Source organism: Folsomia candida, unplaced genomic scaffold (genome assembly GCF_002217175.1).
Source record: "Folsomia candida strain VU population unplaced genomic scaffold, ASM221717v1 Fcan01_Sc009, whole genome shotgun sequence".
In the NCBI taxonomy this organism is placed as follows: domain Eukaryota; kingdom Metazoa; phylum Arthropoda; class Collembola; order Entomobryomorpha; family Isotomidae; genus Folsomia; species Folsomia candida.
In genome coordinates this window covers 3,492,786-3,515,519 of record NW_019091201.1, presented here as the reverse complement: position 1 = coordinate 3,515,519, position 22,734 = coordinate 3,492,786, and the positions used below count along the sequence as shown (strand labels likewise).

General features: G+C 40.1%; 1 protein-coding gene across 1 annotated transcript in view; it reads left to right on the top strand.

Annotated features, from left to right (window-relative positions):
• The window catches only part of LOC118436638, a 40,811-nt gene that overhangs the window by 13,816 nt on the left and 4,261 nt on the right, over positions 1 to 22,734 (top strand). The window contains exons 2-9 of the mRNA XM_035855117.1: positions 12,736 to 13,071; positions 13,156 to 13,265; positions 13,339 to 13,406; positions 13,758 to 13,948; positions 14,696 to 14,779; positions 15,432 to 15,542; positions 17,216 to 17,247; positions 17,370 to 17,391. Of these exons, the coding sequence (XP_035711010.1) occupies positions 12,960 to 13,071; positions 13,156 to 13,265; positions 13,339 to 13,406; positions 13,758 to 13,948; positions 14,696 to 14,779; positions 15,432 to 15,542; positions 17,216 to 17,247; positions 17,370 to 17,391 (730 nt within the window). The 5' untranslated portion in view covers positions 12,736 to 12,959. The remainder of the gene's footprint in view (positions 1 to 12,735; positions 13,072 to 13,155; positions 13,266 to 13,338; positions 13,407 to 13,757; positions 13,949 to 14,695; positions 14,780 to 15,431; positions 15,543 to 17,215; positions 17,248 to 17,369; positions 17,392 to 22,734) is intronic.

Sequence of the window (22,734 nt, the reverse complement as noted above, 5' to 3'; positions counted from 1 at the left end):
CAATTGTTTACCAAAGATCATGCACCAAACTGAATCCATTATGGTGTAAGGTGTCATCTCACCATTGCTCGCATGAATCATTAGTCCAGGAAAGAGATCACCTTTTAACCAGGCAGCCTTTATTTTAACTTATTTATTTATGACGAGGGGAGAAGTGAAAGTAAGTGAAAGCAGGAGCCTCGTAAACTAATCTGTGAACCTTCTGTCCTAACCAAACTAGTGGTCAGGACGGCAGCGGAGATTAAGTTTCTGTGACAAATCGTGACTTGACTGCAATGAGGAGGCAAGAAGAAAAAAACTGTTGGTAGTGGTGAAGAAAAAGAAGGTGTCCGTCTTACTTACTTGCTTACAGGAGAAAGTTGGGGTGGTCGCGGTGCATCTGTTTTATAACATCTCCATTTATTTCGGGGTGTCACTTTCTTGACCAGAAAACCAGCGAGGGAGAAGGTAGAAAGTAGTAAAGCAAAGCAGAGCTGCTTATTTTGGGGCGAGACCCTATTATGGGAAGACTTTATTCGTCTGTCTGTCCGTCAGGAGGATAACTGGAGAACGCATTGAGATAATTGAGATCGGTATGCGGCATCATAAATATGTCTCCAGGGGGACGTTGCTGTCAACTTTTGGGGTCAATCGGACCACTACCTCGAGGTCAGGGGGTGTGGTCATATAATTTTTGAGGGAGAATTCTTTTTTCACACAATTGCTACATTTTGTTTATTTAGAACGGTTTATTAAAGGGTGAGCCCTATTGAACGAGGACTTTGTCTCTGTTCGTTGGTCTGTCCGTCTGCAAGATTACTTGAGCTATTCGAGACCGGTTTGAAGCATGATGCATTTGACCCCAGAGGGAAAATGCTATCCACTTTTGGGGCCAATCAGACCACCCTCCCTCGAGGTCAAAGAGTGTGGTCACATAATTTTTGGGAGAATTAACTACTTGTTTCACCCAATTGCTACATTTCGTTTATTTAGAACGGTTTATTTTGGCTCACAACAACCTTGCAATTTCTGCCCAGATTCATTGCCGACTTGGCTTTTCATTCAGACCAAGACTTTGTATAATATCCTCTGTCGGAAGTGGATAACGGATGGATTCAAAGTTGTGATCCATATTCGCACTCATCAAAAAGTGGTTGACAAGACATTCTGGGTCGCCGAATGGAGTAAATATGTAGCCATTCTTGGTTCATGGACGACGACGACGGATGTTTTTTTTATGGTGGAGGATTGACAGGAAGTCATTATGATGCGACGATCCATCCATCCAGCCAGCCAGCCAGACCAATTTTCGCTGTATGAAAGGCCAAACTGTTTAACTTTCTTTTTTTTCTTTCGACGACCTCCCCCAGTCAAAATATGGGTGAAGATTTTGCATTCAAGAATGGCACCCTATTATGAATAAGTTGCTGATTCACGACATGTATACAGATTTCTTGCTTGATAAGCGAAACTATCGAGGCAGGTGACCCACTTTTATCCATATTAGTAAATAATCAGTCTTAATCATCTCTATACGTATTCTCATGTCCATAATTCTCATCATTTTACATAACTCGTAGCAGGGGTGGGCAAAATAAACATTGTCAAAATGTAGTATTTTGAGACCCGTTCTTCCCAGGGTTTGGATTTCCAGGGATGTTACACCCACAAAAAGACGAAAATCTACGTGGAGAAAGCAACAGTCATTCGAAAATACGAGTTTTGTGAAGAAATTAACTTTTTATCGGTGTCGAAATACGTATTTTAAAAATAAAATTTGCGAAAACAATGCATTTTGGCAGCGATAAAAGCTAATTTCTTCACAAAACTCGTATTTTCTTACGACTGCTGCTTTCCCCATGCAAATTCTCGTCTTGTTGTGGGTGTAACAGCCCTGCAAATTCAAACCCTCGGAAGAACAGAGCTCAAAATGCTGTATTTGCCCACCTTTGTCATTTTACATATATTCCTCGACCACCATTTGGTCGTCCCAAGTTCACCAAAGAACGCCGGAGGGGGTTTAATCACCCGAACTCAACATGAAGGATCCCACCAGACCAACCACCACCACGGGACGAACCACACGACCACAAAACTAATAGTGATATCATTTCATCCAAAATCTCTCTTTTTGCTTTAATAATGTTCTCTGAATTGAATTCATGGACTGAAGGGAACAGAGAAACCTCTTTATTTAGTATTGTCAAATATCCATTCTCCGTTAAATCTCTGCTGGCTCAAATTTTCTCCGAGTCAACCATTCATGAATGAAACCAAGGCAAATCTTTCTTTCAATCCCAGCGGAAGTCGGGGGGCCAAACCAAATAATATCGTCGTCATCATCGTCATCATCATATGCTTAAACTTATAATACGAGGACTGACTCACTTATTGCATTCATTTTCACTTGCTCTCAGTCAGTCTCTTACACTCGACCACATTTCATTTCATTTTCACTTTCTGAAGAATTTTGCCTTCCGGTTGAATCCTTTGTATAGTGGTGTAAAATGAGTTCCGATGTTTCCGACGCGACACTGTTATTTCTGTGCAAGGGAGATATAGATGGTTATCTTTAGTGTTTCGTTTCTTGCAGGTTTGCTATATTTATTTTGCACTGGAAAGTGAGAAATGTGAGAAATGCGAGGTGCAAGAAACTGGGAGAAAGTGCAAGAAATTGCGCCATCTAACCACGCGCCGTATGAAATATCGCGGCGGGAAGTAGTTTTATGCGTCTTACATTTCCTGCAGGTCAAAATATTTAGCTGCAAGAAACCACTTTCTTGCGGTTACTTCTTGCAGGTGGTTAAATCCAAGTGTTTCATTCTTCCGGGTTTGCTACATTTTTTGCACTGGAAAGTGAAAAACGCAAGAAATGCGAGGTGCAAGAAACTGGGAGAAAGTGCAAGAAATATACTCCATCTATCCGCGTGCCGTATGAAATATCGCGGCGGGACGTAGTTTCTTTCTATGCGCTTTTCATTTCTTGCAGGTCAAAATATTTACCTGCAAGAAACCACTTTCTTGCAACTGATTACTTTCACCCGAAACACTGGTTATCTTCCCCTCGTATGAAAATCCCTTGCTGGATCAAATCTTTGAGAAAATTGTCAATTTGATCAGTGGCTGCTACTTTTTCTTGGCTTGTCTTGGCTTGACCAACAAAGCAGCCAACTAGAAATAAGTCAATATCTAATAGTAGTCTGTCGATCTTCTCCTTCTCCTTCTGATAACGGTCTGCAATATCTTCTTTTGACAATTGTTCTCCTTTGTGCTTTATCTTTTTTTGGTCTTTTGAACCCTCTTTCTGCCTTATCAAACATCAAAAGGGGAAATAAATCCTTGAATTCTTTTGCATCTAGATCGGTTCGGTGTACGTGCATCGTTACACGGGTGACAAGTCGATAATTTGGCGTGAATCAAATACCGTATTTTGTACAATTTTTGTCTTTCTTAACAAGTGTTTCACGTGAAGCTGTTAACATTTTCATGACTTCTTGAGATATCCGGCAAGTAAATAAAAGACATTTTCTTAACGTTACGAATAGAATAATTTGGGGCGAATAAAAATTTTTGCAAATTTTGTTTTTTCTTAATAACTGTTTTTTTCGCGTGAACCTGTTAACATTTTCACTACTTGTTGAAATATCCGGCAAGTAAATGAACGAAAAAATAATTTTAACGTTACGAATAGGCTAATTTTTCGTTACTAATCGGATAATTTAGCGCAAATCAAATATTTTGCAAATTTCTTTCATTCTTAACAAGTGTTTTTTTTTCGCGTGAAGCTGGTAACATTTTTCACTTCTACTTGTTGAAATATCTCGCATGTAAATAAACAAAATATTTCTTAACATATTCTACGAACAGAATTACAATGTCAATAATAATGCAAAGTTGAAATGTACATATCTGAGTGAATGAAACGTCTCCATAAAAAAACCTGATGCTGTTTCATGATACCAAATAATAATATTGGTTTGGACCCAGTAAAATGGGGAAGAAAGCACGCGGTGAAAGTAAAAGGGGTTGACACGTCTCATGATTGATGATCTGTAACCAATAAATCATTCATCTCTCTCTCCACCCTTCATCACACCTTGGGTTGAATTCGCTAAAAAAATAAACCACACGTTCACTTTTATTATTATTGCTATTATGGAGAAAAATAATGTAATAAAAATAATCCGGGATCACTGACTTTTCGCTGTGTACCAGTCATTTGTATCAGATTATGGTGGATAATACGGAAAAAAGCTTCTAAAAATTTGCGTAATATTTTTTACCCGATGTAAATATGAGTTTTAAAAAATATATTCAATATTGGCATCGAGACGAGAAGTGAAAGCAGAAGAGAAAGTAGACAACGAGGACGAGAGAGAAGTATCCTTGGGCAAAAAAAATCGTTCTTGTTTCACTTTTACTTACTTACTCGCTTCTTATCTACTTTCTCTCCTCGAGACGCTGACGCTGACTTGGGGAGAAAGCAATAACAATGAAAAAAGGTAAAATGTTGCAAGTCAAGTGGATTAGCATTCATTTCCCTCTGCTCCGAAAAAACCGACCTGCATCACGTACGCGGGCATACATGAACACCCAATAAGAAAGAAAAAAGACAAGATAAAGAGGTTGCTTTCCAATTCATGCAAATAAGTTGGTACATAATAGAATATGTGCTGCTGGTTTTGCCTCCTTCTGCCAGGAATGAACAATGAATATGTAAAGCAAATGTATGCAAATAAATGGGGAACAAAACTTATTGTAAGACAATGAAAAGGTGTCAAACAGTTTTTTAGGAACATATTTAACTTTTATGAAACAACGGACTTTCACATTTAAATAAATATTTCAACATTTTTCAAGACAAGATTCGTACTTTCACTTTATTAAAAAATTTTCAAGATGCAATTCCTAATTTCAATTTTTTAAAAATATTTTTCAATACAAAATTCTTGCTTTCGCCTTTTTAAACATTTTTCAAGACAACTTTCACTTACCAAAATTCAATATTTTTAAGACAAGATTCGCACTATCAATTTTTAAACATTATTTAAGACAACTTTCACTTAAAAAAATTCAACATTTTTTAAGACAAGATTCCTACTTTCACTCTTTAAAACATTTTTCGAGACAAGATTCGTCCCCAAATTAAATAAGTAGACACATTATTGTTCATTCCCCTCCTGAGAGGTAGACATGTACATACACAAGCAAATGTCTCAATATTGGAGGCAGCCAGCCAACCAGATACATTTCGACGTACGTAGGGCAATATCCCCAAAAAGCGGAATCTCTCCTTCTCAATAGGGATTTATATACGTAGCTTTTACCCACCGCCGCGTGGCTGTACTGTTATTTAGGAATATTATTATTGTTATTATCCACATCGACAAGAAGAATTGGTGGACGGAGCGTTCCCAGATTCGCTGCGTCCTCCCTTTTTGCCGGAATGTGTATCTAGTCAGAGTAAGTACGACCCCGAAGCTAAAAGGCCATCGGGATCGACCACCTGCCAACAATTGAAATACGCAGCGTGAGTTGAGGTTCAAGGGATTCCGAATGCATGGAGCGAGGACCAAATTGAATAAAACAAACAGAACAAGCCGACCAAAGTACCACAACTGTAGGGGAAAGTGGATTGTTCATGAAAGTAACAAATGTGGAATTCTCGCTGTAATGACTCCTCCACACTTGAGCGGATCGAGGAAAACTGGTGAAAGCAAGTTTTGTTTTATTAATCAGACCAAAGAATTGTGGTTGCATTGCTGCCTGGATAATTGTAGGGTTAGAAAAATATTTGGAAAATTTCGAATATTTTTATTTGTAGCGGAGAGAGAAAGGAGAAAGTCAGGCTGGAACCAGATTCATGATTGAGCCTTGTTTGGTAGCAAGTTTTGTCTTATTAATCAGACCAAAGAATTGTGGTTGGATTGATAAATAATTTAAGGGTTGCAAAAATATTTGGAAAATTTTGAAATATTTTTTTTGTAGGGGAGAGAAAGCAGGAAGTCAGGCTGATTCAGGATCGAGGGTTGTTTTGTTATGGCACTAAAGGTCGGTTGGGGTCAATCCTTGTGTAGATGTATGTACTCCCCTCCTCCTAACAAGGAAGGATGACAATACAGTGCATACACTTTGGTTGGACGGATCGGTGAGTCGGTTTGGTTGAACAAGTTGGCAGAACAAGGAGGATTTTGGAGAGCGAATCGAGAGATAGATACACTTTTACTTTCACCCGTGCCGGAATTCGGATCGGATTTCGCCCTTAACTCAGAGAAACCCCGCTGTTTTCTATCGCTCTCTTTCTCTCTCCATAAGCGAGAACGCAGTGGTTTGGTTGCTTCTATAACTGACCGAATTGACTTGTGTAGTAAATGCATACACACACGAGGAGAAAGCTAACGAGTAATGGGCAGACGTGCAATAATAATTTTGCCCAGAATTACAGAGAGGGGAGAAAACAATGGATGATTGAGATTGCACTTTCACTTTTATTTCTTGGTTGCACTTTAGAGATCGTGGTAAATGCCGAGTTGTTGTGAGAGGAGGAAAGGATCAAAAATCTAGTCCGAAGATAAGCATGAGATAATTTGTTGATAAGTATTATTTCAAAATTTGCTACATAAATTTTTGGAAACGTTTCTTGAAAATTTTGTCTTTGTGAGGAAAGGATAAATAGATAACTTGGTGTTGTGTGGTTTGGTTTTGTCCGAAGATAAGCAGGGGTTAATTTGTTGATAAGTATTACTTATCTTAAAATTTTGCTACATTCTTGGAAACGTTTCTTGGAAATTTGTCTTTGTTTATAAGTGTCCCACTGGGATTTGTAAATTAAGTCGGGACTGGTTTCTGATAGCAAAGAACACTTGTTTGCTTTCACCGGATTATGTTGCTAAATGTGGACAAGTGTTGTTTCGGGTTGATCCTAATCTCGGATTTTCACCACCAGCTACAAGATCATCTCTCACAAGTGCCGAACTGCACTCCTAATACTGGAGTAGCCTCATGCCTTAAAAATATACTCATGGCACTTAAATTAGCATACTCTATCTTTTTTCTCACAAAATCCGGCCGGGCAGAAAAGTGATGAAACTTTCATGTCGCCGTCATCCACCACGAAATGATGAGGTTCCCAAAGTAAAAGTGGATTCGCGAGAGGTCTTGCTTTCTCGGATCAGAGCACTTAATCTGTCGTATAAAATGGTGATAACGATAATATAATGATGCTTCCACTCCACAGTTACAACCTTTAGCGGACGATTTCTTCCTTTACTAGGACGTATCGTGAGTCAAAACTTGATTTATTTTTATGGCGCTTTCACCAGAATTTTCTTCTCCACAAAAATCCAGTCGCTCTTCTGCCTGCAACAGTTTGTTTGAGGGAGTGTAGATTTTGGGGAATAAATTCCTGTAAAGTTTTTAAATATCGTTGTTATCATTATTCTTTGGTTATCATCCTGATGAGAGCTTGACGACAGAAGAGGAGACCAAGTTGGTAATTCGATTTTAGTTCACAAAGTTATACATAAACATGACAAGGCAAGCAAGCAAGCAGTAACTATTTGTCCGCGGTAGTGTTTCGGGTTGCAAGAAATAACGGGGAGAAAGTAGTTTGATGCAGGTCGATATTTTTACCTGCAAGAAATTCAAGTTGGGAGAAACTACGTCCCATCGCTGTAAATATTTCTTGCACTTTCTCCCAGTTTCTTGCACCACGCATTTCTCACGTTTCTTGCTTTGCACTACAAGAAATGTAGCAAACCCGCAAGAAACGAAACACTGGTTCGCCTTTGGACGTCGTAATTTTGTTCAAGGTAGTGTGACCACCATGAGAAAGTGGAGAAAGCTCCAACTTTCCCCAGTTTTGCCTTGAGCCATGTAATATATAACGTTGCGTTACGTGAGTGAATACATCGTTATGCGTCGTTCCTTTGCAAATTCTTCGTCAAAAGAAGAAGCCCCTGAAATGAATTAGATTCCGATGAATTAAAACATAATATTGGCTGCCCGACACAAGTTAATCCTATTTTGAAGACGGGGATATAATCTCGACGTGAAATATCACGCTTCAATTGAGCCACTGTGTTAATCACTGGGTGGAATGAGAGGTGGTGGTGGTACATAACTTGTCGCTTTTAAGTATAGGAAAAGTTTGGCTATTATATTACATAGTTTTGCCACGTACCCCTCAGCTAATCTGGACACGAGAGAAGAAGGCGAAGTAAAGTAAAGCTACTTGAATTTCAGTTAGTACTAAAATCTAACTTTGATAATTTCATAAAGATAAGAAACAAGAAAATGAAGTGGGGACGTGTACTTGGAAATTTCTAGGAAGGATTCGCTGGAAAATTCGATGGAAAACTGAGATGAGATGCACGTGGGTGAAGCGTGTGCCGTTAATTACTTGTTTTTGAGTGTGGGTTTACGTACGTAAATGAAATATCTTTACTGTATTGTATGGGATTCACTCTTATCTATTTATGGATAATAAGAGATCGTTGTGTATCTATTTACTCCTAACAATACGCATTGTTAGTGGACAAGCTGGCAGCAATTGGGACGATGATGATGATGACGCCGAGTATGTATAATAAACCAAGATAAAACGGATGAAAATGGGCCCATGGAATATTAATAAGGTGGCTTTACCAACTCGTCGGGTGCAGCAGGTTTATGAATGGAGAAAGTATAGCCCATCCATCTCCACAAAGGAGAGATGTAGATTACGGGAGAAAGATGATGGCGGATAAACGAGTCGTAAACTCCCTGTGACAGCATAGACTCGAAACAGACCAGAATATGTACTTGTCATAAAAAATCACAATTTGTATCCATAAATTGTGATGAATTTGCATTAATTTAACTAACGGAAGTCATACGTTTACAGCACAATTTGCAATTTGCGGTGATTCATTGCATTCTATTATGCTCAATTTTGCTTGATTTATGTATATACATAGATTGAGCGTGGGGTGTATATTATTACGTGGAATATGGGTGTATTATTATCATTGGATGTCCGGGTTGAATTGCATTGAAAACACCAGTGACCGCGGAACAGAGGGACAATGTCCCCACGGTTGTTCGATATTCGCATCATCTCCCCATGTTATATAAGCCCCTCCCTCCCCTATCCTACAATGTTAAAGTCCCCAGATGTCCCCACGGCTTCTGCGGCCACTGTTTAACACAGCACAACAGCAAAACGCGGCACTCTTCTCATCCAATTTCCTGTCTTCATTACAGATTATTATTTATTACGCGCCCACGCAATTTATCATCGGCACGGCAAGAATGGAAATGGAGAAAGAAGGAAAAGTGTGATTATTCAGGTATAATTATTACAAATGAGCAGGCCAGGCATCAATTATTATCATGACGTTGCATGGACTAGAATTTTGCATATAAAGATTTTTTGGTTACAAACTTTATCTTCACTTTATTGCCTTAAAATTATGTAAATTTAATTTTATAACAATTTTATTTTTAGACAAAATCTTATTAGAAATTTGCAGGCGTCAATTATTATTATGACGTATAGAGGTTACATGGGCTAGAATTTTCCATGTAAAAATTATTTTTACTTTCTCTTTACTTTATAAATATTGCCTTTGAAATTCTGTAAATTTCGTAACAATTTTGCTCATTTATATGCAAAATCAGTTACAGATTCTTACATAAACCGTTCCCAATTTGTAACTTGTTCTGGTTTAGGAAAGTCTCAAATTCTCCAATTTCTTTCTTTCCCTTTTTCTTAGTGAGGCAAATACCTAACAACGAAAAAAATTACTAAGTATGCATTTGACCCACCCCAAAAAAGTGACCATCTGCGATATCTCAGTCATTTCTCAACCGATTTTGATGAAATTTTGCACCGATTATTGTTGCATAATATAGAAATGGGATCTGATCCGACTAAGCGATTACGTGATCTTGACCGGAATTATGGGCAAAAATGTAGCCTTAGAAACACATTTGTAATTATTGCTGGTTACTAGCAAACGTTATCAACAGTTTGATACCCACGAATTGTAGGGCAGTTTATCCCGAAAATTTAAAGCATAAATATATCAAAATCTGTTAAGAATTGGCTTAGTTATTCCAATTTGAAGTTCAGAAATTCCTGCTCGTGCTACGAATCATTGCCATTGACAACGACGCAAGACTAATAAATTGAAAACAAATTACATTCAAAACTGTAAACAGCACAACTAGTCGTTTCTGTAACATGCTTGGTAAACTGCGTGAAATTGTTGTTGTTGGGTTTGCACCTCCAGATCAGGTGTTTAGTAATCTAGGCCGGACATTTTGACCAAAATGATATAAATCGGTTAAGAAATAACGGATTTATTCAATTTTAAACACCCAGCATTTAATAAAATTATTCCGCATCAAACTACTGAAAAGGGGTAGTGCAATGCAGTTATCCAATGGGCAATCTAATTACCCAATTAAAAGTTATAAATAAACAAGGTCCCTAAAAAGGGGAAATCTTAGTGAGGGAGTGCAATCACAACTAATAAATAAAATTAGATTGGAGAATTTTTGCATCACCGCTCTCGGTACCATTTTTACTGGAAGAATTAATCGTTTAAATAGAACACTTGCTCCCTCAAAAGGTTCGATGATTTTGCATAGAGTAGCCAAATTAATATATGAAATTGAAATTTGTATATTTTTTTAAAGAAATACGTAGCTCATAATTATTTAGTCATTATATCTTACATATCTACCTCAGTTAATTTAACCCACTTCTCGTTCACTACACAGTAAAAATGTATTTCTTCCTCAATTTATTCAATAAAACTAACAATTCATGCATATGCAAAAAAAAATTTATACTGCATCCAGTAAAAATAGTACCGAGAGCGGTGATGCAAAAATTCTCCAATCTAATTTTATTTATTAGTTGTGATTGCACTCCCTCACTAAGATTTCCCCTTTTTAGGGACCTTGTTTATCACTCACTGGAAGTGCACGTCTTTATATTTGTCATGTCTTGCAAGATGAAGAAACGTTCCCCCTCTGTGAAAGCAGTGGCGGCGGAAGCTGTGGGGACATCTGGGGACGTTAACATTGTAGGATGGAGAGGGCCGGGTTTATATAACATGGGGAGATGATGCGGACACTGAACAACCTTGGGGACATTTTCCCTGTCCCCTGTCCTCACCCTTCCGCGGGCACTGCCTGCGAGGGAAGCATTTCTGTTGAATTGGGAGAGAAAGAGAGAGACATTAATCCAATCTCGTTCTTCTGGAGAAAGCGATGCAGATTTTAAGCCGATCTTCTCTCCCACTTCACTGATCACTATTTACCAAGCCTCGGTTTTATGGGGAGAGAAGCAGGGCATCATCTCATCTCCTTTGTGATGATCCAAATGAGACAAAGTAGACAAAATGCGGGGGAAAGTGTCGATCTACAAAGCTAACAAGACGCATTCTTCCCTTTTCGGCAAATTAGATCAAAGTTATTTCATTTTATTATGAGATGAATCATTAATCATGGAGTGAAATTTTGAATCGGAGAGGTTGTTGCTCTTACTCCTTTTTGGCACGGAGTTTCTGAATTATGTAAAACTTTTAAGGCGTGAAATATGGATATGAATGAAGGTATGTATCGAATGGGATGATTGCTTTGCAGAGTATTTTGGCTGGCTGGATGGTGGCTGACTTTCTTCAGATATGATAAAATCTTTTGGTTTGAAACTACATAAATATCGATTTCTTCCCGTGATCGTGGAGCTACGGGGAAGGAGTAGTTTGTGATAATGTGCAATATGTAAGTGCAGGGTTATAAAGGGCAAAAGTGTGTTTTTGGTGGGATTACTGTATTCGATTATGATTATGTAATGTAAGTGACAATGATATTTTGGAAGGATTTTTGTACTTATGTGTGTAGCTGTTTGGTTATGTATGGGGGATATAATTTTACGCTAGATTAATGTCCTGACGAGGTCAGTTAATTGCCCTGAAATATTTATGATGATCCGATAAATGTACTAATTCCGCTCCAATTGGCGTGTCCCCGTAATAAGCTTATGTACTTGCGAATTTTGTGCGGAATTTGTCCATGAAGTGGATAATCTTTATTGGCAGAGGTTGACGCTGCCGGTCATACGCTGACGCGTCGCGGGTCGCATTTTACCCGAACCTAAATTTAAATTTGATTTCCTATTCCTTCAACGTTTGGACGCCGCGCTGCGCCGCCAAAAAATCGTCAAAAGAGGTCAGCGTGACCTCTGATTGGAGGTTCATGTTTCTGTGGGTGCCTAAATAAGTAGATATGGACCTGAACTGAACAATTCTACCCAGTCCAAACCAAATGGTGCACTGCGGAAGCAAATTTCACCGAGAACCGTGGTTTAAGGAAATGTTCTTTTGTGCACGAATGACTCCAACAAGGAAATGGACTCCTGCTTCATAACGCAGCTTAAACTTGCATTTGTTCCCCCATTCATTTAATCCATCCAAATTAGCGGCACGGTGGGGCATGAAATGCAAACTTGGCTGGTACACCTACTTATATAGAATTTACACGGAAATTGAAATACATAGAACCGTGTAAATCTACACAAAAATCGTGTCTGTCTCACCGCCCAGCGAATAGTAAATCGTCGTCATTACGAATGTCAGTCAGTGAGTCAATTAGAGAAAATGCTTTCTTCCCTATTCTGTGAAGAATCCAGTATGAAAATGTTTCACAAAACTTTTAATCATTACTCATACTAATGCAAGTGTCCAATTTTTATGTAACTTTCAGACTTCCAGACTGATTCCGATGGGATAAGGAACAAAACTCCACTTTATGCGTCTAATCTCACCAAAAACGAGTCTTAAATTCTTCCCGTTAAAATAATCCTTTTCTCCCAAGTTCGGCTTGACCTTTCGAATTTTAATCGCGCTATTGACCACACCACGAAATCGTTTTTCTTCAATAATTACTTCCCACTCAAATTTTCAACTGAAGAGGAGCGTGGGTTTTGAATGAAGTGGTTTATGAATGAAGAATGCGGATTGAAGAAAATGGACTATTTTCAGTTTTCCTCGGCGTGCTTTCTCCTCTGCGTTTTCCTCCCGTTGCCCGCAGTCCATGGGAGTAAGTGCATTTCGCTAATGTCGTTACTTTTCCATTACATATTCGAATAAGAGACAAAACGTGGTTGGTCCTCCTCTTTTGTAGAATGTCCACAATTCATCGCTCTGTCTGGAGTATCGCAAAGTGGGAATATTACGTCACCCGGGTGGCCAAGCCCGTACCCTCCGGATGCAATTTGCGCTTATAAATTGCAGGTTTGACGGGAAATCGTAAAATTATGATGGCATGATTTGTCGGATTTCTGATTTGGTTTGGTTTTTTTTGCAGGGCGAGGCTTGGCAAGGGGTGAAAATTACGTTCTATTATTTTGATTTGGAGCCTCCCTATTCGGCGGGGTAAGTTATTTAGCAGGGGCCGCGGAAGCTGTGGGGACGTCTGGGGACATTAGGGGTTTATATGGACAGATGATGGGAACATTGTCGTCCCTTTGTCCCCATGCTTCCGCGGACACTGCATGATGTTCATGCATTTGAGTAGCCTGAATTCTCCCAGTGGCCGCGGAAGCCGTGGGGACATTAACATCTAAGGAAGGGGGACAGGGGTTTGTATAACATGGGAAGATGATGCAGACATCGAATAACGGTGGGGACATTTTTCCTTTGTCCTCACCCTTCCGCGGCCACTGCTTATTTGTGATTTATTTAAGACATAATGTATGCAAATGTGTTGTTATGTTATGGGATCAGGTGCTTAAATGACTATTTGGAGCTGAACACGGTGGATACCAAAGGACAAAGAACGTTCCGAGGGCGATATTGTGGAAAACATGCTCCCGCCCCGATTTTGGTTTTACATCCCGTCGTAGAACTAGTTTTTCGGTCAAATCACGCCGCCCATCATAATGGATTTGCTGCATCGTACGAATTTGTGGATGAATGTGAGTTGTACTGCAAAAATCCATTTTTTTCTGCATATTAAAATTGCAAATTATTTGCAATTTTGATATGGAAATGCATACCATGTAAAATTTACTCAATTACGTAACTTTCACATTATGTAAGTACATACATAATGTATGACGCAAGAAAAACCATACGAGTGATTGACGGACAATCAAAAGTATATTTACTGTCCGCCTTTCTTCTTCACCTCTTTTTAAAAATTCACACATTTGTAGCCCGAGTCAGGACTTATGGAACCGGTATGTCCGTCTGTCTTTCTGATTTCCATAACTCTCTTTAGACTTATCCTATCGACTTGAAATATGTGCAGTATAGGTCAAATTAGGAGTCGAAGCGGACTCCTTTCTGTTCTTGACTCGGGCTAAGCGAAGTTATATCCGTCTGTCTAACTCTCTTTAAACTTATCCGACCTACTTGAAATTTTGTACATATACAACGTGTCAAATTAAGAGTCAAGTTCAAAGCGACTCCTGACTCGGGCTACACGAAGGCTCTGCACCTTAAATATTTTGTATGATAAAAGCAACCCCGACTGACTTTCCCTTTTAAAGTTATCCATCGTCTTCGGATGCTTTTAAGTCGCGACTTTGAATTCGATTTCTTTGATATTTTTATTGATTTCAACAAAGGACTTTCTCTCTCCACTTCCTGTCGAGCATTTCATAACTCCACTCACAAACACGCTTTGACTGACGAACGAATGTCTGTTTATGTACATGTAGCGAACGTGCAAGCTCCCGGATTGAATGGGACTTCGCCCTGTGGAAATGTTATCCAAGGAATCGGCGGTCTCATCATTTCTCCCGGTGCGTCCAACCAACTTTACTTTTTTCTGACTTTATTTCTTTAAAACTTGCTTGGCATTTCCTTCCGCTTTTCCCTTTGTGGAGCCATCCACACCGGTGACAGAGGGAAAATGGTATCAAAGGAGAATGGCTCATCACATCTATTCACGCACACCATTTGTAGCACTTCCTCCTCCTCCCACGAAAAGATTTGGTGGTGGTTTGGACACTAAATAAATATTGAGGAGGGTGACAATATGTCAGAAAAAGAGCTACTTTTGTGCGCCAAGTTCCTGCTATTTGTTGGGTTAAAATGTAAAATATGTATATTTTTTGTTGGTAAATATTCAGTATGGTCTAAAAAATCCGGTGACAAATGTTACTGCATGGTGATCACAGTTGTTACCATTTAGATGGTAGTATATGCTTCCGCTTGGTGATAAATTGTGGTGATTCGGCTGTAATTGGTGATCGGAGTTGTTACCGTTTCGGTGGTGCTTCCGCCTTGAGGTAGACTTTCACCCATCTAGTGGTGCGTGTTCTCACGTGGTGATTCCTCTGTAACCGAGCGGTGGCATATTATCACCATCCGGTAATGGATTATAACCGGTCGCTGATAATCTGGTGTAAAATTTGCTAGAGTGTAATTAATAGAATTATTGAATTTTTTTAGGATACCCGCGCGGCTATGCGGCCGGATTAGATTGTCTCTGGCTGATTCGTGCCCAGTACAATCACGTCGTTTATTTACGAATTCAACGCCTCGAATTTCAAGGCAGTACTGGTAAGTTTGAGCAAATTTGTGAATGTCCACTACTCGTAGAATCAAAGCGGCAAGATGACTTTCTCCGTTATGTCAGCCTTCTCATTTACATACATGTGTACGTACATACATACACGATTACCATTGTTTCGCTTCTTGCGAGTTTGCCACATTTCTTGCAGAGGAAGGCCAGAAATGCGAGGTGCAAGAAACTGGGAGAAAGTGCAAGAAATATTCGCCATCCAGCCACGCGCCGTATGGAGTATTTACAGCGGTGGGGCGTAGTTTCTCCCACCTTGCATTTCTTGCAGGTAAAAATATCTACCTGCAAGAAACCTCTTTCTCCCCATTATTTCTTGCAAGTGGTTAATTTCACCAGAAACACTGCCGATTATTTACATGCACGTACCAAGTAGCCCATTCCACAGTAAAAGCGGGGACATATCTACGTACGATATCATCCTCATCCCATTCACATCAAGAAGTTCATCAACTTTCACTTTCTACTACTGCCTTCATAAGCAAAGCATAATGATCCTTCAGATTTCAGAAGAAACAGTAGAAAGCCGACATAACGTTGGTAATAAAACGCCTCTTACTCACCTCCTCCTCTACCCGGCATTTTCCCTCTCATTGTTCCCATCCAGGCAGCCAGCCAGTTCATATTTCATCCGAGAACAGGAAGGAATTTGGTATTCAGGAGAGGCAAACAAAATAAGGAAGAGAGCTCATCATCAGAAATCCACGGATTCATTCAAGCACTCACTCCCACCACGCGGCCACAAACCAACAAAGCACAATACTATTTTGCATGCATGATGATGATCCATCCACAAGAAAACAATGATATGATGGCTGCATACTAAGCGCAAAATGCATAAGTTGCCCATTTGCGGGAGAATGAACGGTTATTGAGGAGGATATTATGTAAGAACGAGGAGTGGCCGCGGAAGCGTGGGGACAGAGGGGTAATGTCCCCACGGTTATTCGATGTCCCAATCATCTGCCCATGTGATATAAACCCTGCCCTCCCCTATCCTACAATGTTAATGTCCCCAGATGTCCCCAGAGCTTCTGCGGCCACTGGGAGAATTTAAGCTACTCAAACGTACGAACATGATGCAGTGGCCGCGGAAGGATGAGGACAGAGGGGCATTGTCCCCACGGTTATTCAATGTCCCAATAATATCATCTGTCCATCTCAAATATATTAATCCCTCCCTCCCCTATTCTGCAATGTTAATGTCCCCGGATGTCCCCACGCTTTCGCGTCCACTGAAAATAGGGACAGCATAATGCTGCTGCATTTCCTTCTAAATTAGGAATGAGTAAGGTTCCTCTTCGATTGCAGAGGAGCTATATGACAAATATTGAGCCCGAGCTACTGGTGGGTTGGGTATCATTACATATTTCTCTGATATCGCGTATGTATGTACGAAACAGAGAGCGACGAGAACTATGTAGGTTGACATTTATGAGAGATGACAATGAGTTTAAGTGGCTGACAGTCCGGCCAACACAAGTTGACACCAACACTACGACATTCTACACAATAAGCCACGCCACGCCGCTGTTATGAAAGAGAGAGTGAGAGAAAGAGGAGCTAGTAGAATTGAAGTGCTTTCACCACCACCGCTGACTGATCTTTCTCTTTGACTTGACTTTCACGCTGGAAACGCTACTTTCACCACCAGCTAATTGCGCCAAGGCTCAATTAAGGATATATGTAAGTAATTATTATAGATATGTTCGGCATTGTGGGTATATGAAACTATGTTATGTTGTGCACGTGGATGGACTGGGGGGATGTATTTTCTGATTTTTCTTTTTTTTCAAATTTGCAACCAGGATGGGTACGAGCATTCGTTGGGTAAGTTTTTTCGAAAGTTATATATTTACTCTTTAGATGGGTATTTCGGGTATTGGGACTAATTCATAATTTTGATGGGTGCATGGATTTAATGGAGAATATTGCGTATGCTTTCACTTTCACTGTTTGTAGAGAATCAGGTTTTTATATGACAAGAAGATGATTATGTACATAGATTTGTATCCAGTCGTAAAAATTTGAGTTAATTGTGATAATAAGTAACTTGCAGTATCCAACAATTTATCCAACATAGAAAATGGTTGATTTGGAATGTCGAAACGAATTTATTGACTATTAGGCTTATGAAATCGTCATGTCTGTCAATCTCTCTGAGATACGAACCAAAACGGCTTAACCGACTACGGTAAGATTCTTACCATGGGGGGGAAAAATGGGGTTTAAATACAAGTTAAATTCGAACCAAACCATTCGAAATTCGACTTATGTACACATATTTTATTAATGATTTCACCCATGTATCAGACCAATGCATAGAATTTATAAAATTGATTTCTGACGATGCGATCCGCCATGATGCGCTATGCTGTGATGTGATGCGCCATGGTGGGACGCGCCATGCAGCAGAGTTCTCCTCCTGTGGACAGAACCACGCTTCGAATGATCTGCCACACCCTCTTCTTCGTCACCATGATTTCTCTTTCCGAGGTGCTGCTGCTCAATCTTTCTCTGCAATTCTTCCACCCTAGCACGAAGGAGTTCTTCTTCAAGACGACGCCCGTTATCGTCCAAGTCGTCCTCACCGGCCAGCTCTAGTTCTAAGAGGTCAAAATCTGGGGGCAATGTCAGTCCGGCTTGCTCCTCTGCCTTCAATCGAGAGTAGAAATACCTGCGGCAAAATATGTAAATTTCAGCTGAACGTGTTTCGTTTTTTGGGATTTGCCACATTTCTTGGAGTGCAATGCGAGAAATGCGAGATATTCGAGGTGCTAGAAAGTGTGAGAAATGCGAGGTGCTAGAAAGTGCGAGAAATGCGAGGTGCTAGAAACTGCGAGAAATGCGAGGTGCTAGAAACTGCAAGGTGCTAAAAACTGCGAGAAATTCGAGGTGCTAGAAACTGCGAGAAATATGAACTAGAGTTTCTTGCTCATTGCATTTCTCCCAGGTCAAAATATTCCCCTGCCAGAAACCACTTTCTCCCCCTTATTTCTTGCAGTGGTTACTTTTGCACCTCAAACATTAACCCTTGTATAAAATATTAATTACCAAAAAATGATTGCTAGGACCAACTGTATGACGATGACAGCGACCCCGATAACAATGTTGGTTTTCATAACGTGTTGCAAACCCCTCTCGAAAAAGTATATCTGCTTCCCAGCGGTACCGGTGTCATCCTTCGAATCCTCGTGAGTAATGTTTCCCTGCGCTTCGAGCCATACCAGGTATTCGTCCCACTTCTTCAATTCCAGTGAATTCGCCTGGACCAAATTTCTACATTTCAGCCCGATCCCGATGTTTTTATCGTTTTGCACGTGCCTCTCGCACCGCTATAATTGGGTCAAATTTCAAGATTACATTTGTAAAATTTTGAAATTATGTACATACATTTTTCCAAAATATCTTGTCCAATATGATATTTTCTGGGACGCCCCTCGTGACATAGTAGAGATTCAGCGTGTCATTTTTACCAGGTGGGAGCGGAGTAGTCGAAGAAGCTAGTTGGCGCATTTGCCGAAATGGCAAATGTCGCAAATTTCGCATGGCGCCGCCGGGGACAGTGGTCACATTTCGACAAACTTTGGTACGACCTCTATTGTCGGATTTGGGGTCTTTATATCTTGTTTCGCACAGTGGGGTCAGGATCAGCATACATTCGAGCTGAAGATGGAAGCACAACTATTTAAATTAGTGGAACAGTTAAGTACTTATCTATTGGACGTTACCTTGATTCCGACGGAATCACTAAAAAATTCACCTTTCGGACAAACACACATTTGCAGGAGGTACAACTTTGGGTCTAATTTAATGCAATTATAATAAAAAGCGCAATCGTCCTCGACTGAGAATTGTAAGTCCTTAGAACATGCATTCAAGGGGAAATTGGTCGCGGGAAAGGGATCAGTTGTTGTGCTAGACGCCGACATTGTTGTTTTTGTTGGCTTTGTCGACGTCGTATTTATTGGGGTCGGCTTTGTCGACGTCGTATTTATTGTCGTCGGCTTCGGCGTCGTTGTTGTTGTCGTTGTCGTTGTCGTCGTCGTTGTTGGAGGATCTGTGCATAAATCATTTCATGAAATTTTCATAAAACTAATAAAATTTCGCGTATTCGTAAAAAGCACGCCTTACAAGTTGCCGTGCATGGAGCCCAAACCGTTTTAACGCAAGTCTGAAACAAATTGGAGGAATTTTCATTTGAAATGTATAAAATCTCGTGTTTTTCTGAATATACCTGATTCTTTTCCATGAAATGATGTCCAAACGGACAAAACTTGTGCGTTAACCTGCCCTCCACGCAGGCATAGTATCCTTCGCAGTCCTTTGGATCCGCAACTAACTTGGTCTGATTGACTGCGCAGTTTAACGTGACCGGAGGGGTCGTGGTCGTTTTCCGTGTAGGTTTGCTCGTGGTGGGGGTACTCGTGGTGGGTTTCGATGTAGTCCTAGTAGTTGAAGGCCTAGAAGTGGTATTGGGGGTGGTAACTGTGGTGGTAGGTAAGGTGGTAGTCCCGGTAAATGGGCGAGGGACTCGTTTCGGAGGTTCCGCGTATTTAAAGATGGCTGGGAAATTCATCAATTAACGTAGGACTCGATGACTCATCGTAAAAATCAGCACATTTTTTAGCCATTTATCGGCTCCGGGAATTTATTTTAAAATTCTGAACGACGAATTCGTAGAATGGGGAGTTTCCAATTTTTTTAAATATGCACTCCAGATTTTGACAGTTTTTGAGAAGGAGGAGGATGCCTTCAAAAAATTGAAACTCTTCATTCAAATAACTGACTACAAATTTGTCGTCCAGAATTTTTAAATAAATTCCCAGAGCCGAGAAATGACTAAAAATGTGTTGATTTTGAAGATTTTCGTGGTGAGATATACATAATTCTTTTCTTACAATTATTTCTGTCCACGGGTATTTTGAAATAAAACCATTCGTCCCTGTTCAGAACGGGTGGGGCTCCCTCCTTGTTCTCCAAGTAGAACATTTCCTCCACGAAGAGGTCAAACTTAATCTGTAGCTCGGTAAAGACTTGGGGCTGTCTCAGCTCCATGGCCGTATTGTTGTAAAATCCGTCGGAAGTGACGCCAGGTGTATTGACTCGAAGCTCGGCAATTATGTTCTTGACGAAAACTTGGACTAAACTTTTGATGAAAGTGTCGTTAAATCGGGAACTGTAGCTGTTTAATTTGTAATCCTTCCGGGTCTGCCATTTCTTGGTCATGTTGGCTTTCTCCATTTTCCAGAAATCCATTTGACTATCCCACTGGAGCAGTTGAAATCCACCCGGTGTTCTGAAATTCATTTACTTATTAGTGAAATTGCGAATTATTGCGAATTAAATGCGAATTACTTGCATGACATGACCAACCTGCGCTTATTGTGCATCCATCCCAAACCACGCCCACAGGTTTGTGAGGAATTGAGAACATTGTACTTTCTATGATTGATGCAGCATCCACCTGGAAAATCTGAAGTTTGGGTTATCACTGGCCAATCCTTGATGCGATCGATGTTCTGTAATCCGCAGCATTCCTGTACATAAAATTCACGTAATTTATTTCGAAAATCTGTAAAAATTGGTAGCCCTACGTGTTTTCAACATTTGTGGCATGTGTGTCAAATTTAACATTTGGTGACCTTTCTGTGACTTTGTGGGTCAAGATGGAGGCCATCACTGAGTTCGGGGTTAAATTTCGGTTTAAATTGATATACATATGCAGTTTAACTATTTTTGACCTTTTTGACCTTGACGGGTGTGACATACAGTGTTCATCTTTAAACTTGCGACTTAAGGTTATGGGTTTACGTTGAAAATGTTACGTCTTTTAATGTCTTTTCGTTGATACACGATGTTATAAAGCAGTTTCATGCAAAATCAATTTTTTCGTAATTTTGAATTTTAAAATTAAAAACCTACACAAGTTGTTTGCAGAAGATTGTAGAAATGGTGAATCTGCTTCCTAACATTGATATGTTGCTTCATTTCGTACCGCATATTTTCAAAGAGTTTATCTTCTTTGATGCTGTACATCGAGCGAGCCACCCCTTTAACGCCAAACGATATCACGACGATGGTAAAGAACATGAACTAAAAACGTAGGCAAATCAAAGCAGTGCAAAAAATCTTAAAAACTGCAATTTTAATATTTATCTCTCACAATAATGCCGCCCAACATGTGACTGATTCGAAACGACAGGATGACAAATCCCACCGGTGCGACGGACACGAGGATAACGCAGCAGATTACGGTCGAGTAGGTGGAGTCCTTACCGTGGGGGGTGGGGGGCTCGTTGAAATTTTTGAACTGGATGAACCAGTAGCCAATCAAGAGGTAGCCGAGGAGCTGGATTGGAAATCAGTTAAATTGGATAAAATTTTACAAAATATTTTCAAAATTTACCATTCCTGCGATGAAACAGGAGAGCAACATGCACTTTTTCTGCTGCCAACGATGCCGACGTTTCAGCATGGCGAAGCGTTTTTGCGCCTGGCGAATGCAAAAAAAATATATTAAATGGATCGCTTATCTATCATAAAAGTGTGATACCTTTCTCTCTGCCTCGATTTCTGGGTCGATTTCATCTTCAGATCCTGTTTCACTGGGGGGTCGAGCCCCTTTGGTTCTTGGAGTTGGTGGGGCTGACTGGCTTTTGATGTCATCCTTACTTGATCTGGGTTTAGGGATGAGTGTGTCTTTGGAATTCGCTTTAAGAGGAGAGTGACCTGCACCGTTCGGGTCGGGTTTTGAAGGGTGACCTGATTTACTGTGGTCGTGTTTTGGATGATGACCTACTTTACTGGGGTCATGTGTTGGATGGTGACCTTTATGGTGGTGGGGAGGCAGATGTCCTGGGTCTGGATCAACCTTGACCATTTTCCTCCCCAATCCGTCCGAAGTATTTATTTATGAATTGGAGGCGTGCCTTATGAGTCTAGACAGATTTCAATTGTGAGACGACGAGTTTCCAGACTTGTCGAGTAAATGGGAAATTAAGCAGAGAAAATTGATTCATTAGATTTTGTAACTTCTGGAAATTTAATTTTGGAGATTTCCATACAAAGCGTTGCTATTTGATACAGTGGAAAATCTTGATAAATGTATGAAATCACGATTACACAGAATGCTCAAGTTAGAAATGAATGTACATATTTTAAGAAGTAAAG